The 15,639-nt window shown below is 35.7% G+C and overlaps 1 protein-coding gene across 1 annotated transcript; it reads right to left on the bottom strand.

Annotated features, from left to right (window-relative positions):
* Positions 1 to 437: 437 nt before the first annotated feature.
* Positions 438 to 15,380, bottom strand: LOC136826600 (acetylcholine receptor subunit alpha-type unc-63-like). Its single transcript, XM_067083835.1, has 9 exons — positions 13,676 to 15,380; positions 12,427 to 12,610; positions 11,953 to 12,076; positions 7,547 to 7,633; positions 7,078 to 7,212; positions 5,922 to 6,027; positions 5,226 to 5,295; positions 3,176 to 3,257; positions 438 to 2,521 (listed from the first exon to the last, which is right to left on the bottom strand). Exons 1-9 carry the CDS (start codon positions 13,792 to 13,794, stop codon positions 2,187 to 2,189), a joined length of 1,242 nt encoding a protein of 413 aa, XP_066939936.1. The 5' UTR covers positions 13,795 to 15,380; the 3' UTR covers positions 438 to 2,186.
* Positions 15,381 to 15,639: the final 259 nt, after the last annotated feature.

Raw genomic sequence — 15,639 nt, 5'->3', positions numbered from 1 at the left:
ACATATCTTGTAACGTAATACGTTAAAAATGTAAGCACACATGGCTGCCGGTAGCCGGGAAATAAATGGAGCGATGAATGTGATTCATTTATCATTTATATCATATTTCCGAATTTGTCGGCGGCAAGAATTGCTGACGGATTTTGATGTTTTGGATTAAGCTGGCCTTATGCCAGCGTGGGTAAGGCTGAAGGGGTGTAAGAGATCTAGTGTGGACCTCTAGGTTCCGACCTACCGGCAGAGAGGAAAGAATGACTTCTCTTTGAAGATTTACAGTATATACTGTGAATCATGTTACTGAGGTCTGTTAGTGGTTGTGTTAGCTTAGTATTCTATTCGTCTGATAATCAAATACTAGCGAGCTGCTTTTAATTTTACGTAACTTCAATCTAATAAAGGACCGTCGAGGAAGAAGGATTTTAATGAGAACGCCTTAATACCATTTTATTACTATATTTAATTGATACTTCATTTTATTGATTATAAAAAAATAGTACAATGCTTTCGATAAAATACAGACTTAACTGACGCTGTTATTTTATAGGGGATATTCAGGAACTGAGCCAGCAAAGAATTTTCCCCTAAATTTTATTGAAGGATTTTTTAATTTTCGATGTCCACACTGAAGGCACCAATGGAATTGAATCGTCACGGTTATCGAACTATATCTTCCGGAAAGGAGGCATTTCCCTTCCATTAGAGAGACGTTACATTTTAATCATGCATTTAGCTGAATTATACCCTTAATGCTCTTCTTTTCTTAAATATGTTCATTATTTAAAACTTGATTCCTAAAGGACAATTTCTCTGAGAAAAAGAAAAATGTCCCAACTTAGGCGTCTATTTTATGCGATTCACTTTCCCCTTTGTTTCTCAGTTTAGAGACCATTTATTATGTTTACGGCTAAGCTTTGGAATTCTCTTAGCTTCAGTTTTTCTTGACTATTTAGTCTAGTAGTAGTTTGGGTCGCCTTTGTAAGGGCGACCCTGAGTCGTCCGGCTTTCAAGATACACATCTTTGGGTTAGCCCCTATTTCATTTACTACCTTCTTTTTATATTTATTTTTTCAAAGTCCAGCTGAATTAAAGCGTTATGTTTCCCTTCCTTAGGCCTGCAATTCAGTAAAGACTGATCACGTGATATTCATTATTCATACAAAAAAAAATTGACAATTCCAGTTATCGAATGTTTTAGAACAGCAACAAATCACCATAAATTTTTTCTTCCTGTAGTCCTAAGCTTCCGTTTACTTCTTTTGTTCTTAAATCTTGAATTCTGGATAGTTTTCTTGCATCAGACCTAGTGACAATAATGAAAATAGAAATCTTTCCAACATTTGCTCCAGTACTAGTTATTACAACTTCTACTAGTAGCGGGTGAAGCCTTTTTCTGTTGAATCTTCCTTCGTTTAAACTGTGATTTTTACAGCCACAGATTAAACAAAATTGTCTCACAGTAAAGGCAGCAAATGAAGTAATAAGTTCTAACAATGTAATTTATTTAACTAACACAAATTCTTGTTCCATTACAAAAGAGATACAAGTGTAGTTTCCATTTCGCAATGAAAAGCAATACTCAGTGTTTTCTTTTAGCCCTTACGTGTTTAGCTTCTGTGGTCGATGAAACCACAGAAACAATTTGCGGCTAGAGATGTAATAAATACCCAGGTTTATCTGTATTTTAAACTCTTCGGTTATCGGCATAGTTCCTAAGCAGGTTCAGGTTCATCTTTAAACCTCAGCATTCTTTTCTCATGTTATTAAATAAAAGCGAATTATGTTTTGTTAAAACCCAGGTACTGGGAAAAACTGGGAGTATAGTAAACAAATTTATAGTTACTAAGTTTATACTCACGAACTGACAAGGCTAAGACCAAGTACAAACATGATTCTAATTGATAATCAATCAAAATAAGTACAAAGCTCAAATACAGATACGATATGAATACAGAAGAAACTTTTGCTTAGTGTTTTCGATCAGTTAACTACAGCGATTATTTGCTACTCCATGTACGACAGGGGGGAAATAAATGGACACAAACAATACTAACACTACGGCTGTCAGACAAAGTTACGGAATGAATTGCAGACACATCACATGCTGAATAAGGCTGAGAATTGAGTTGAAATTTTATAATAATATAATTTATGTTGGATACTTTTTTAAAATTTTCTGATGCTCGTGGTTAATGTTGAGAACGGAATTTGAACCCAGCCACTCCTTGACCCGATTCGATCATTTGCTCATACTTCTTGTAATCGAAGTCGGGAGGGCAGGCCCCGTGCCCGTACGGGCAGTACTCGAAGGAGTGGGAATGGGGCGACGCCAGAAGGAATTCAAGGTTGAGGACGACAGTGGCGAAGATCAAGAGAGCGAAAAAGCACCGGTCGAGGACGAGGCAAAAGAACAGAGACTCCGATGTCTTCTCAGACTCCGCTTTCTCTTGTTGGACTTTGTGCTGGATGGTAGCTCGGATCCGCTCAAGAACTTGGAGCGTTCTGCATTCATACTCGATGTCTGCTGAATAAAAGACAGATGGATTGAAGACAGATGTTCTGATGTCACTTTAACAGGCAGTTCTTTTATTGATACTAAATGAATCAGTTTGTGAACTGCTGGTCACCGGAGCAAAAGCAATGGAATACTTTAATATATTTCAAAGTAATTCATTTTATTGGTAAAACCAATTGTATCTGCTTCATGGTGTTATAATGTAATTGCTGTGCTTTAAAAACTTACTATTGATGCATTCACTGTCATAATTTTATCAGTGTTACCAACATGAATGAAAATTAGCTCAGATATGATATTCTCACTATGCTTGCCATTCTTGGTCAACATTCCTAGGAAACCCCTTATCAGTTACTGTTATTACTCATAGCTAACGAAAAGTATGCTGCTAATTAAATGCATTCTTGGTAACCAGTTTTCTTCTTATTGCTCTCTCATTTTCAAACTATTCACGCATAATTATTACTTCATAATTTTAGATAAGCTCGGAATTTACAGTTTGACTATACACGTATATAGTAGTTCCATACCCACATCCACATAAGGATGTGTATCGAGCACTGACTCCACCGCCTGCAGTATGGTACTAGCTGCTAACGAAAGAGTTCTAGTCTGTATTATGATAATAAGAAAACTTTAGTCTTCACAACAGAGGATCCTTACCTTTCACTTGGTCGTCTGAATTTATTGACAGGCCTTCAGAGACATGGTCGCTCGTGCTCTGCCAAGCAGTAGTGTGCTCTTCCTGTAGAAATGAAGAATGACAGTGGAAATAAGGGAAAGCATACAAAAAGCAAGCGCAAATATTACCAAATGATTATTTAACAGAGGTCATCTTATATTCAGTTCTTCAATGCCCAGTGATATTAATCACTAAGATTGAAATGTCAGCTAACAGTCTTCAAGGCTGATCTCAAAAGGAAGGTTGTTGATTACCTGTGGCAATGTAAATAGAAGTAGTGTCTAAAAAATTCTGTGTTCATTTGTTTCATGACACAAAGCATCTAATTTCTCGAACTTAAGAACATCCTAGAATTTAATTATCCGACATTTCTAGGCCATGTCAGCACTTCAATTTTCCCAGTACTGTGCACTCTTTCGTATATTTTATCGATATCTTTTCTTTTTCTTGCCTTGTCAGCAGCCATTACCTCGAATGCATAAATAAGTAAGCCTTTCATTATTTTCAGTAACCGCAAATGTGACGCTGCAGTTATCACTTATTTACTCTCTGACGACTCTCTCTCTCTCTCTCTCTCTCTATATGTGTATATATATATATTGATATATATATATATATATATATATATATATATATATATATATATATATATATATATATATACATATGTATATATATACATATATATATATATATATATATATATATATATATATATATATATATATATATATATATATGTATATATATATATATATATATATATATATATATATATATATATATATACTACTCAATCATTCATTTCCTGTGGCACCCATATGGGATGCATAGGGCCTCGATGAACTCACGCCATCACATTCTGCCCTGGGCTAACTCCTCAAGATCTCCCCAACATTCGTCTCCTGCTTCCCGCCTCCTTGTCCTGAACCACGTCTCCTTTGGCCTACCTCTGCCTCTCCTACCAAGGGCAACCCACCCCGGTGTATCTCGTGCTATTCCCTGTCTTCTATGCGCATGGCCTAGCCACTTCCAGCGTGAGAACCTAACATACTCATCGACAGGCTGCACCTCCGTTACTTCTCTAATTCTGTTATTTGATATCCTATCCCTCCAATTAATTCCTAATATTCTTCTGAGCGCCTTATTATCAGATGCTAAGAATTTATTATCCGAAGTCACTGTACTGTACCTTGATTCATGCCCATAAATCAGAATACTCCTAACCATTACCTTATAAATTTTGATTTTTTTATGCCCAGAAAAACTGCTATTGTTCCAAATATTTTTAAGCATTCCCATTGCCTGATGATCCTTTTTAATCTTTCCATAAATTCTGTGCTCAGAGAACCATTCTTATCTAAACAAGTACCTAAATATTTAAAACTTATCCACTTGCTTTACAACCAAGCCTTCAATTATACAATCCTGTGCATTTTCAATATTCACACTCATGATTTCAATTTTTCCACTCTTAATAACCAAACCGACCTTTCGACCTTCACTCACTAAACAATCCAACCCTCTCTGCATCTTTTCTGGTCCTCGAGATCAAAACCATATTATTATATATATATATATATATATATATATATATATATATATATATATATATATATATATATATATATATATATATTAACTTTATCACATACACAATTGTTCTGTGCATTAGTAGAATTACTAAAAGGACCTCATTCAAACTGGATGGTATCTAATGGAGTTTTTATTCAAAAAGTTATATATATATATATATATATATATATATATATATATATATATATATATATATATATATATATATATATATATATATATATATATATATATATATATATATATATATATATATATATATATATATATATATATAGAGAGAGAGAGAGAGAGAGAGAGAGAGAGAGAGAGATGATAATGAAAACTGCACTCTTACCTACAATCATAGGCTTGTTCCTACACCGCGCATCTGTGATAATAAATGTGCTTAAGATAAACAAAACAGTATGAAATTACCTTGGGGGTGATTTTTACCTTACTGTCCACGAAAACCTTAGGTGGTGGAGTTAGAAGACACAGGCGACCAATGATCTTTACCATGCACCTGGAAAAGGTAAAAGCATTTTTTTGTCTTCATTTGCTTGATGATTTTGGCAAATGTACCGCGGAATCTATTTGATTAGGGCGTCAAGAAATGCTGATTATCGTTTCAAGTATGTCTGTTGGCTAATATTTATCAAGAAATGAGTATGATTTCAAGTGTTATACTTAGCATTATCCAATGCATTTTCATGGGTGGTCCATGGTTCTTTATCTATTTAAAATGAGAGAGAGAGAGAGAGAGAGAGAGAGAGAGAGAGAGAGAGAGAGAGAGAGAGAGAGAGAGAGAGAGAGAGAGAGAGATTTCAAATATAAGATATGACGATAAACATCTAAAAGAAGAATAGTGAATATAAATTTAATGACTGAACTCAAAGGAGACCAAATAGCTCGTCTTACGAATAGCACCGTATTTATTTATAACGAACTGATATTCAGCCTAATACAATACCATCAAATGCAAGCCTCTTACAGCTCCTAGACACGCTAGCAATTTCAAAAGGAGTATCCTGCAAAGACTGTAAGTAGTCTATTTAGAAGCGTAATTAGAAACTGATCGCGTATAAAGGGAAGGATAATAATTGATTTAATCAAAACAAATAATTGAGAATGTGTTTAACATCGCCGTACCCGAGCCTTTCGGAGATGCTGTTTACATCGTGTTTGCACTTCACCGAAACGACGCAAAGTACCACGTTGATTCCGAGGAGTATGATACACGATATATAATAGCGACCTGAAAAAGATAATGAACTTCAGAAGTCATTTGGAATTGAAGAAATCCAGAATCTGATCTCTTCTACAGTTATAAGTCCGATAAAAAGGTCGTGCCGTCAGTGTTCCTCACGCGGTGCACTGCCGGTATTACTTGGACTCTTTGCAGCGTCCCTTCTGCTGCTGGCTGCACCCCTTTTATTTCTTTTACTCTACCTCCGTTCATATTCTCTTTCTTCCACCTTACTTTCCACCCTCTCCTAATAATTGTTTCAACTTTATTTTCAGGGCTGAATGGCCTCACAGGCCCCAGCAATTGGCCTTTGGCCGAAATTCTATGGTTAAATTCTATAGCTAAAAGCAACAATTTTGAAGATCAGCTGTGCTAAATACACGGATATGGACATTGAGATAATTCTCCGAGTTGTTCTTACTTTACAGTCACAGCATGCGATAGTGTTTCACTGACGACCATTTTTTCTGTTGAATCTAATGTTACCATTGTGTACTAAAGTACAAAAAATGTAGGAATCGTCTCTAAAACTAACTTCCTAGCTCGTGTAGTTTTAAAGTTAGTGCATACTGTAGTTCCCCTTTGATTTAAAATATTGCGACTGTTGTAATGAAACTTAATACGACCATCTTGTTCGAAGGAAATTAAAGCATAGGCATAGACTTTCAAAGGCAAGGGTTTGTTCCTGGAAGGCTAATTTGAACTATAATTTTCCTTCTACAGTATTTATTCAGATTCTGAAACTGAATTCAGGAATTTCTTGTTCTCTTTCGTGTTTCCCAGATCCCGTCTTTGTGGAAAAACAATAACTATCATTTTCGCTAAGGAGACAAGGCTATCCTAAGGTTGAGCTATAATGATTCGTTTTCAATAAATAGAAAAAAAACGCATAACAACGTTAAGCTATCTGAAACTTCTACCAGTAATTATTCATTTTCGATGAATAAAAGAGCGAAACTAAACCCCATAGTATATGAAACTCCTACGAATCAACAGTATCAGCCAACAAAGAATATTCCTGTATAAGGAAAACACTAAGCAGTTGATTCCAAATCTCACCAATGAGTGGTATAACAGAAGAAGGCGGGATGTCTATAGTGACAGCCATCAGGAACACCATCATGGCTACCAGACTGCTCATGGCCAGGCTAATCTTCTCCCCGGAGTCTGCCGGGAGTAGAAACGCGAAGATAGCTGAGGAGGACGATGGAATTATTAGGTATGTTGAAATTAATGATATTCTCAGAACAGAACGACATAGTTATGGACACAAGGGAAAGTCTAGTTCCACCAAAATCGCCTTTTAAACGACTAACGTCTTCGTTAAAAAAAATGCTATTTATTGGTAAAAAAAATATTTCCGTGAAAAAAGATTCAAAAATTTATGAGGAAAACAAATAAAATGTATGTAACGGTCAAAATCGGATTTTTTTTTTCATGTCAAACTTCAAAACTGGAAATAGTGAAAGATTGTAAACACCCGATATAATTATCGGTCAACATCTGTAGAAAACATCAGGGCCCTCACCGCACGTATTAACGATGCTCCCAGGAAGGATGTAAAAAATCACCGGATGCAGAGAACGTCGCTGTAACTGGATGTGATATACGACTGCTGCAACGAAAACATGAAACATATCAGTTATGAACGCATTTTCAGAATGAGTGGTTTAACGATGGCGCCCATGCCTTTGCCTTTTCATATATGCAAAATGAATTATACTTTTCAGAATTATAAGCAGATTTTTTATCCCGAGTAATATAGCCCAGACAAATTTTGTTTAAGTAGTGATGAAACTCGTAATCTGCTTCCCTCAACCCTCACATCAGCTCTGTCTCTCTCAGTTCCATTTGCTTCTCTTTTCGTGGAAAGAATCTCGTGCCATGCTTACTTTTATATCTAAACTGTCACGACGAAAGTTGAAACTACGATGAAGAGAAAGAAGTAAAGAAGAAGAAGAAGAAATGGGTCGAGATAAAAGACTGAAATTAAAGCGTCGTATTTCATCTATGGCTTCATATATAGCTCTCTTCAAGTCTTCTATATATTCCCATATTACGGTGAGCCTAAATTACCTCCATCCTTTAATTGCATAAAGTGTCTTCACTTTATTCATTTGACTTCTAGTGAACGATCAAATACCAGCACCTGTTAAGGCATTGATGATTATGACCTATTTTTTATTTGTTAAAAATAATCAAACTTTAGGTTCCTGCAAATCAGAATGCTGATGAATCGTACTTTAAATGGTTGTTTGCTAAGCATTATGAACAAGTAAATATCGAGGAAGACCTGAATAGGCTTCATAAAGACGGTAATTATTAACCACAAAAGCACCGCCTGATTACTAATGCTACAACCTTAATTGTTATTAATTAGTAGTAGTGATTATTATTCTTATCAGTTATTACCTGTTATGACCCTACCGGCAAAAGAATAACAGAAAGAAGCATTTTAGATGAGGAACCTGGAATTACGCAATTATTTCGACTCATGCAATAATTTCTCACTGATTAATGAAACGTCATCGGAATGGAAGGCAGGATAATTGTAGCAACTGAGGTCAATAATCTTCGGTACCGAAAATAACGTTTCCTTAGAAAGTTCATTTGTCATCTTCTTACGTTAGTTCATCTTCATACTTTTCCACTTTCTTTTTGTGGAATTTGCTCTTGATTTTGGCTTCATGGTCAGTTTTATCTTTGTTCTGTAAGTCATCGTTTTTTATATTAAAGCTGTTGAAAGGCCGGTCCTTTATTTCCGGTATCCACTGGGTCCTATTCGTGAATTTGCCGATGATTCAGTCATCTTTATTTCTCATAGCTTCGCCTCTCGAACCTCTTCTGTTGCTGGTGTCTCGAAGTGATATTTCTTTATCTGACCGGATATTTCATGAGAAGACAGTCTCTGCTTACTTCTTTATTTCATCTTTTTATCTGTTTTTCGATTATTTTTGAGAATGCACCACGCTCTCACTTATATTTTGTGTGTTTAGGTACATTCAGACTCTTCTTGAAAAACTAAATTAACATAAATGGAGAAATAGATTTAAAAATTATGTGTCATGTTTAGGAATGTTGCTGAAGTATTGCTTGTAATCATCCCAGATATTCGAGCTTCTTTACTTAGAATATTACTCTTACGTTTGATAGGATTCATCCTTTGCTTCCTTTCTCGACAGGACAGACTCTGCAGTCACTTTGTTTAATCACTGGCTCTGCCCTCACGTCTTCTGTCGATCTTACTTATCTCAGCCCATCTCGCAACACCCGTTAACCCACCTCTTCCCCATTTACTGAGAGGAAACTAGTAAATCTCGGATTACGCAGATGTTTGACTTACTTTCCACCTACTGCCTAACCTTGGAACAGTCCTTTTCTTGTTTTCCCGGCTGATAACCTTTCATCCTTTATTTTCCTTAGTTTCTTCGAACTTGTTTTGGTTAAGGACATTTGGTTGCTCTTTCCATTGGCCTTTATAAATATATATATATATATATATATATATATATATATATATATATATATATATATATATATATATATAGATATATATATACATATTATGTATATTTGTATTTATATATCTGTATTTATATATATATATATATATATATATATATATATATATATATATATATATATATATATATATATATATATATATATATATATATTCTTCTTCTTTCGACCTTATTAATCCCACTGTATAGCAGGGTCGGCTGCTCGAGCCAACTTTCTCCATCTATTTCTATTCCTTGCACTTGCTTCCTCCAGTCCCACCTCACCCATATCCCTCCGCACCAAATCCATCCATCTGAACCGCTGACGCCCCCACACTCCTCCCCCCATCACTGGCATGTCCTCAGCTCTCTTGATTGGTCCCACCTCCTCTCTTCTTACTACACGTACATATATATATATATATATATATATATATATATATATATATATATATATATATATATATATATATATATATATATATATATATTATATATATATATATACTCTATATATATAATATATATATGCGTGCAATACTTCGAACGCTTGTAAAAAGCGTTCCTTCAAAAGATCAGAGCTGGAATTCAGAAGAAAGTGGATGCTTTTCAGGACCGATTTTGTGCAAACGTACATAAACTTTATCGTTTCGGAGTAGCTTCCTCGTGATATTATCTCTACGGCATTTAAGTATACGTTTCACTTTCACGTTCTTCGTGGATGTTGAAATTTGTCATTCATTCATCTCTTTGAGAAATCAAGGGGCGAAAAAGCTAGGCTTTCTCAGTATCAGCTAGCAATGCTACAACGTACCAAAACAAAATACAAAGGAATAGAGTAATGAGAGAAAACTTTCTTTTATGAAAAGATGTTTACATCTTTGTATGATATTTGAATGGAATATTATAAGACTGACTGTGTGATCGAATTGATAAACTCCTTGTAATTTTTGAATTTAATTTCCAGAAATGATTAGTATTCCCAAGGCCAACGTCTTTCAATAGTTTTTGAGCCCATATTATCTCTTTTTTTTTCTGTGGGGTTATGGAACGATGGCAGCCATCTTCATTAAGACGTGGGTAATTGACATAAATGACATTTGTTTGACAGCCCCGCCCGAATTCAGTGGGGCTCTGCGTTTAACCAATTAGAGGTTCATTACGAGGGTGACTTTCTTTTGTGGGCAGCCGATGGAACAAAACAACCACATTAAGTCTTATTAATTGGCTCTGCTTTCGTTTTTGCTCTGTTTTTTCCTTTGGAATTAGTTTTGTCATTACAGTTCTTTTTCACTGCAACAGAAGCGTTCAACGAAATAAGTGGAAAAGATCGATAAGACTATAAACATTAAGTCTGACCACACGGGAAGACAGAATTCGTCGAGAGTCTCTTGCATGGTCAAAAGAAATTAGTTTTCATTCATGGCTGACATGAGGACAATTTTGCTGTAATGAGAGCGTAACAAAATAAGAGTGACAGGAATGTCTGCATATTTATGACGACGCCAGAGGAACAAAAAGAACACGCACACGACATATATATATATATATATATATATATATATATATATATATATATATATATATATATATATATATATATATATATATATATATATATATATATACATACATATGTATATATATACATATATATACATATGTATATATATCTATATATATATAAATAGAGAGAGAGAGAGAGAGAGAGAGAGAGAGAGAGAGAGAGAGAGAGACGCTAATTTGAGGTCCTACCCCTTCCTCTGATCCCCGTAGGAGGTTAGTGCCATTAGTACATCTCACACGGTGCACTGTAGGCATTACTTAAGATTCTTTGCAGCGTCCCTTCGGCCCCTAGCTGCAACCCATGTCATTCATTTCACTGTATGTCCAGTCTTATTCCCTCTCTTCCATCTTACTTTCCATCCTCTCCTAACAATTGTTTTATGGTGCAGCTGCGAGGTTTCTCTGTTACACCTTTAAAACCTTTTCACTCTCAATTTCCGTTTCAGCGCTGAATGACTTCATAGGTCCCAGCGCTTGGCCTTTGGCCTAAATTTTATATTCCGGTTCCTTTGTTCTGATGTTATAATATGACGACTTCGATAATAATAATAATAATAATAATAATAATAATAATAATAATAATAATAATAATAATAATAATAATAATAATAATAGTGTAACCATCACCTCATGAAAAACATACGTATATCAGGAAAAATGAAAGAGGGAAGTATTTTACGAGGGCCATGATGCCAAGCTAACTTCAAGGATCTGCAAATATGACTTCAGCTTTTATTGATTTATAGTTATCAACCTTAATCTTTTAACCTAAAGATAACTTATTTTGATCTTTAGAGAGAGAGAGAGAGAGAGAGAGAGAGAGAGAGAGAGAGAGAGAGAGAGAGAGAGAGAGAGAGAAACTTACTTGAGAAGGGTTGTTCGCAACACGGGTCGTGTTCTTGACGAACCTCGGCAAAAAAATTTTCCAAGAAGAATTCCGGATTTGGCGAGAACTCGGACAGGTCTGCTTGGTTGCTCGTTACTTGAATCTGCAAAAGACTTAACAACGTCAAATCGACTGGACATTATGATTACTTTTTTAATTCAAACTAGGAAATAGCTTCCAGAGGAAGGCATCACTAAGAGTAACCTTCAGATAACATTAATAGAAATATAAATGAAATCTGGTATATATTCTTCAGAAGCCTAGCAAAGATTACAGTATCATTGTTTCGGTGGCTAATCTTTTCTAAATATATAGCAGAAACAGAAAGAAGACAAGTCTATATTTATACACTTATGAAACTCCATATGGAGCAAAATTAAGTTTGTTGGAAAGTAAATATATATTTTTACAGAAAACATTTCGTAGCATCTGTTTAAATTTACTCAAGTTTACCTTTGTGACGTCATAGGTCCAGGAGGCGAAATGCATTTTGCATTCCTGTCGGTCAAATGGGTACCAGGAGATATCGACGTCACAGGTCGACTGGAACATCACGTGGCAGGCGAGTTCGACCTCTCCCGTGTGTCGAATCATTGCGTTGGTCCTCATGATGCTGCGCTGGTAATCGTTGCTGGCCCTGGAAGTTGTACTTGGAATTCTGACGTCAGCTAGGTTGTCTGCACAAACACGCACATGCTCACTAAGCACACGTGCATACTTGCTTTCACTTTGCTATATACTCTTAATTTCTTATATTTAATGAAGGTTTTACGTGCTACAGTATCAAATAATGGAGTATCAATGGAGCTAGGTTATAAAAATGCCATTCCACCTTTTTCAACAGACAGCATCTAAAACTTTTTTTTTTGTTTACAAAAGTAGTTTGTGACTTCTTTTGACAAAATTGACCTAAAATTTCTTTATTCCCTATATGTTTTCAGAAATGCCTGTTGGAAAACTCCATGTAATTGTTATGGCCCTAATTATATGCTGTGCTTGCTACCTGTTTACTGTAGAAATTTTACCATCTCTCCCCTTCAAGTGATAGTATAAATAATATCACACGAATGGTTGTAACTTGTGACATAGTTTAAAGGAAAAATGCCATCTTACATTTACACTGTCAAATACTAATACATCTTAGAATTCGTGATGGGCAATGTCACTGGCTTACGGTTCAGTTATTCATTGTAATGAAGATGTTCATGTAGGTATATATTTTCGGTGATATCATACGGTACTCATTTGTAAGTGTGGTAACCCTAGAAACTGGAAATTTGAAAATACGAAGTTATGTAATATAACTGCATTAACTACCGCCCCTATCATTCCCCTACCCTGGAATGCCTATACGAGAAATCTTGGCCTGGCAATCGTTCATTAAATGTAATTATTCATCCACATCAAATTGCAGGTTTACTTCAGAAATACGAAAAAACGTGAGTATTTCATACAACTGACTTGCAGATGAATTTAAAACATTTGCATATAAAAATGCATCCAGCGTGTAGTTTAACGAAGTCAATATACAAAAACATAGTTTAGCATTAATGAGCCCGTCATTCAAAGCATACAGATGAATACAAATGAACTGACCAGTAACTGAACATTTACTTAACCAGAAGTGTAAAACAAGCATCAAATCAATTAAAGACAGTTATTAACAGTACATCAAGGAAAAAACTCTTCTGTGAATATTTACGTGTTGTACAGGACGACGTCTGGGTACCAGATGCTATTGTAGGGCACGTGCAAGACCTTCGTGCCATTGTAGGCCTCGGGTTCCCACTGCAGGTGGCTGTCGTTCCACTTCATGATCATTTCGGCGTTAGTAGACAGGACCTGGTCGTGAGTGTTCTGTCGAGAAAGGTACAGGAAAGGACTGCCTTTAAGAGCTGCTTTCTCGGAAGGCTTTTCAACTTCAGAACCTGTGGTTATGTCATGGTGTCAAGGAACGTTTCAGCTCTGTCTTCCATCTTTTTTTCTTATTACATAGGCATCTTAGATATGCCTTTAGAGTTCATGAACTGATGACTTATTCTTCTATGTAATAATGATGCAGTCGGGCAATGAGATCATGCTCGGAAATTCATACAAGTAGGTGAAACTGATAGTATTGATGCTTTGGTACTGATTGCAATTATGCGTTTTAACACTTCACTTATCGGGCATTCATTTTGAATTTCCTTTTAGAACCAAAACATTTCTTATCAAAGCTACCGAATTAATTTTGTATTGGAACTACTGCTACTTTCTGTTCTGAATCATAATTGAAATGCTTCTTTTACGAGAGAGAGAGAGAGAGAGAGAGAGAGAGAGAGAGAGAGAGAGAGAGAGAGAGAGAGAGAGAAAGAATTTACCAGTTGTATTATACTGTAAAGCGCGAAGTCGAAGGACACTTTTAATTCGTCATGGTGAAACCGCACCGGCCGGATGTGGTTGTTGTAGGCGCTGAAGAGATCTGTGTAGAGCTGGTATTCGTCAGACCAAAACCCGATCCTTTCCGAAATCGCAAATGGCCCTAGAAAAAAAAATCTCCATAAACGATTCGGCGTTGTTGTTTTTATGTTTTTCCTTAAGATCTTTGGTTACATACACCAGCGTAAGTTGGTGCAGTATGTCTGCACTCGTATGCACGTTCACAACTGAAATAATTTGGTATATGTTGGCAGGCTTACAGCAATATAATAGCATACGAATCGTACATCCAAGCCAATATTGATAAAATTAATGGAATTCTTTGTGTGCTTTTTAATAATAGTAATATGACAATACTGTTCATGCAACATTTCGTATCTTCATCTAAACTATGTCTAGGTTTGTGACATTACATGCTCATGGTACAGAAAGAAGTTATTGATATACTGAGAAACGACATATGATATCATGTTGTACATGAATTCACGATAATATCCGATAATGATGAGGAAGTTTCAAGGGGAAACGCTCAAAGTGGGTAATGAAAGGAGAGCAGTCATTGTTGCGGTAATGCAAAATCGATAACATTCTGTGTAATAAACATCAAGGCAGATAATTTTAGACGTAATTATTCTTTATATTGCTTTAATCATTAAGCTAGAAACGATGGGTTCCAAACCAATTTCCCTTTGTTAATATTATTTTTCCTGTGTCTGAGAAATCGTTAAAATAAATCTAATTCTTGGATTATATTTAGAAACTGGAGCCAACAATTGCAAATATCGATTATATTATAATCTATTATCAATAGCAGCGACTTTCATTCATGCGAACCATTTCATTTTTTGTTATATGATACTGATCAAATCCAACTGTGGCTGGGTGTACGACTGGTTTATATTAACATTCACTATCTGTCAGCTTGTGTACACTCTTTCCATCTCTCATTCATGATCACAACAACCAAACAGTTTCACCCGTGTGCTTCCCTTTCCCATACTTACAGTTCCAGACCATGCAAAAGAAGGGATACAGTCGTACAGCGTTGCACATTCTGCCCTAGTTGGATCAACGCCGTGGTTGCCAGTCTATGAAAGGGTTAGTTGCCGCGGACGGGTCTTCAGAGCTTCTGGTAATGACACAAGCATAGGGACTTTATAGTTGCTGAAAGTTCATCTAGAGTCTTCTGAACCAGACATCAATGAAATCAATCGATAACAAGAGGTCGCCATCAGTTCCCGTACCTTA

Source organism: Macrobrachium rosenbergii, chromosome 41 (assembly GCF_040412425.1).
Source record: "Macrobrachium rosenbergii isolate ZJJX-2024 chromosome 41, ASM4041242v1, whole genome shotgun sequence".
Taxonomy (NCBI): Eukaryota; Metazoa; Arthropoda; class Malacostraca; order Decapoda; family Palaemonidae; genus Macrobrachium; species Macrobrachium rosenbergii.
This window is presented reverse-complemented; position numbering and strand designations above follow the sequence as displayed.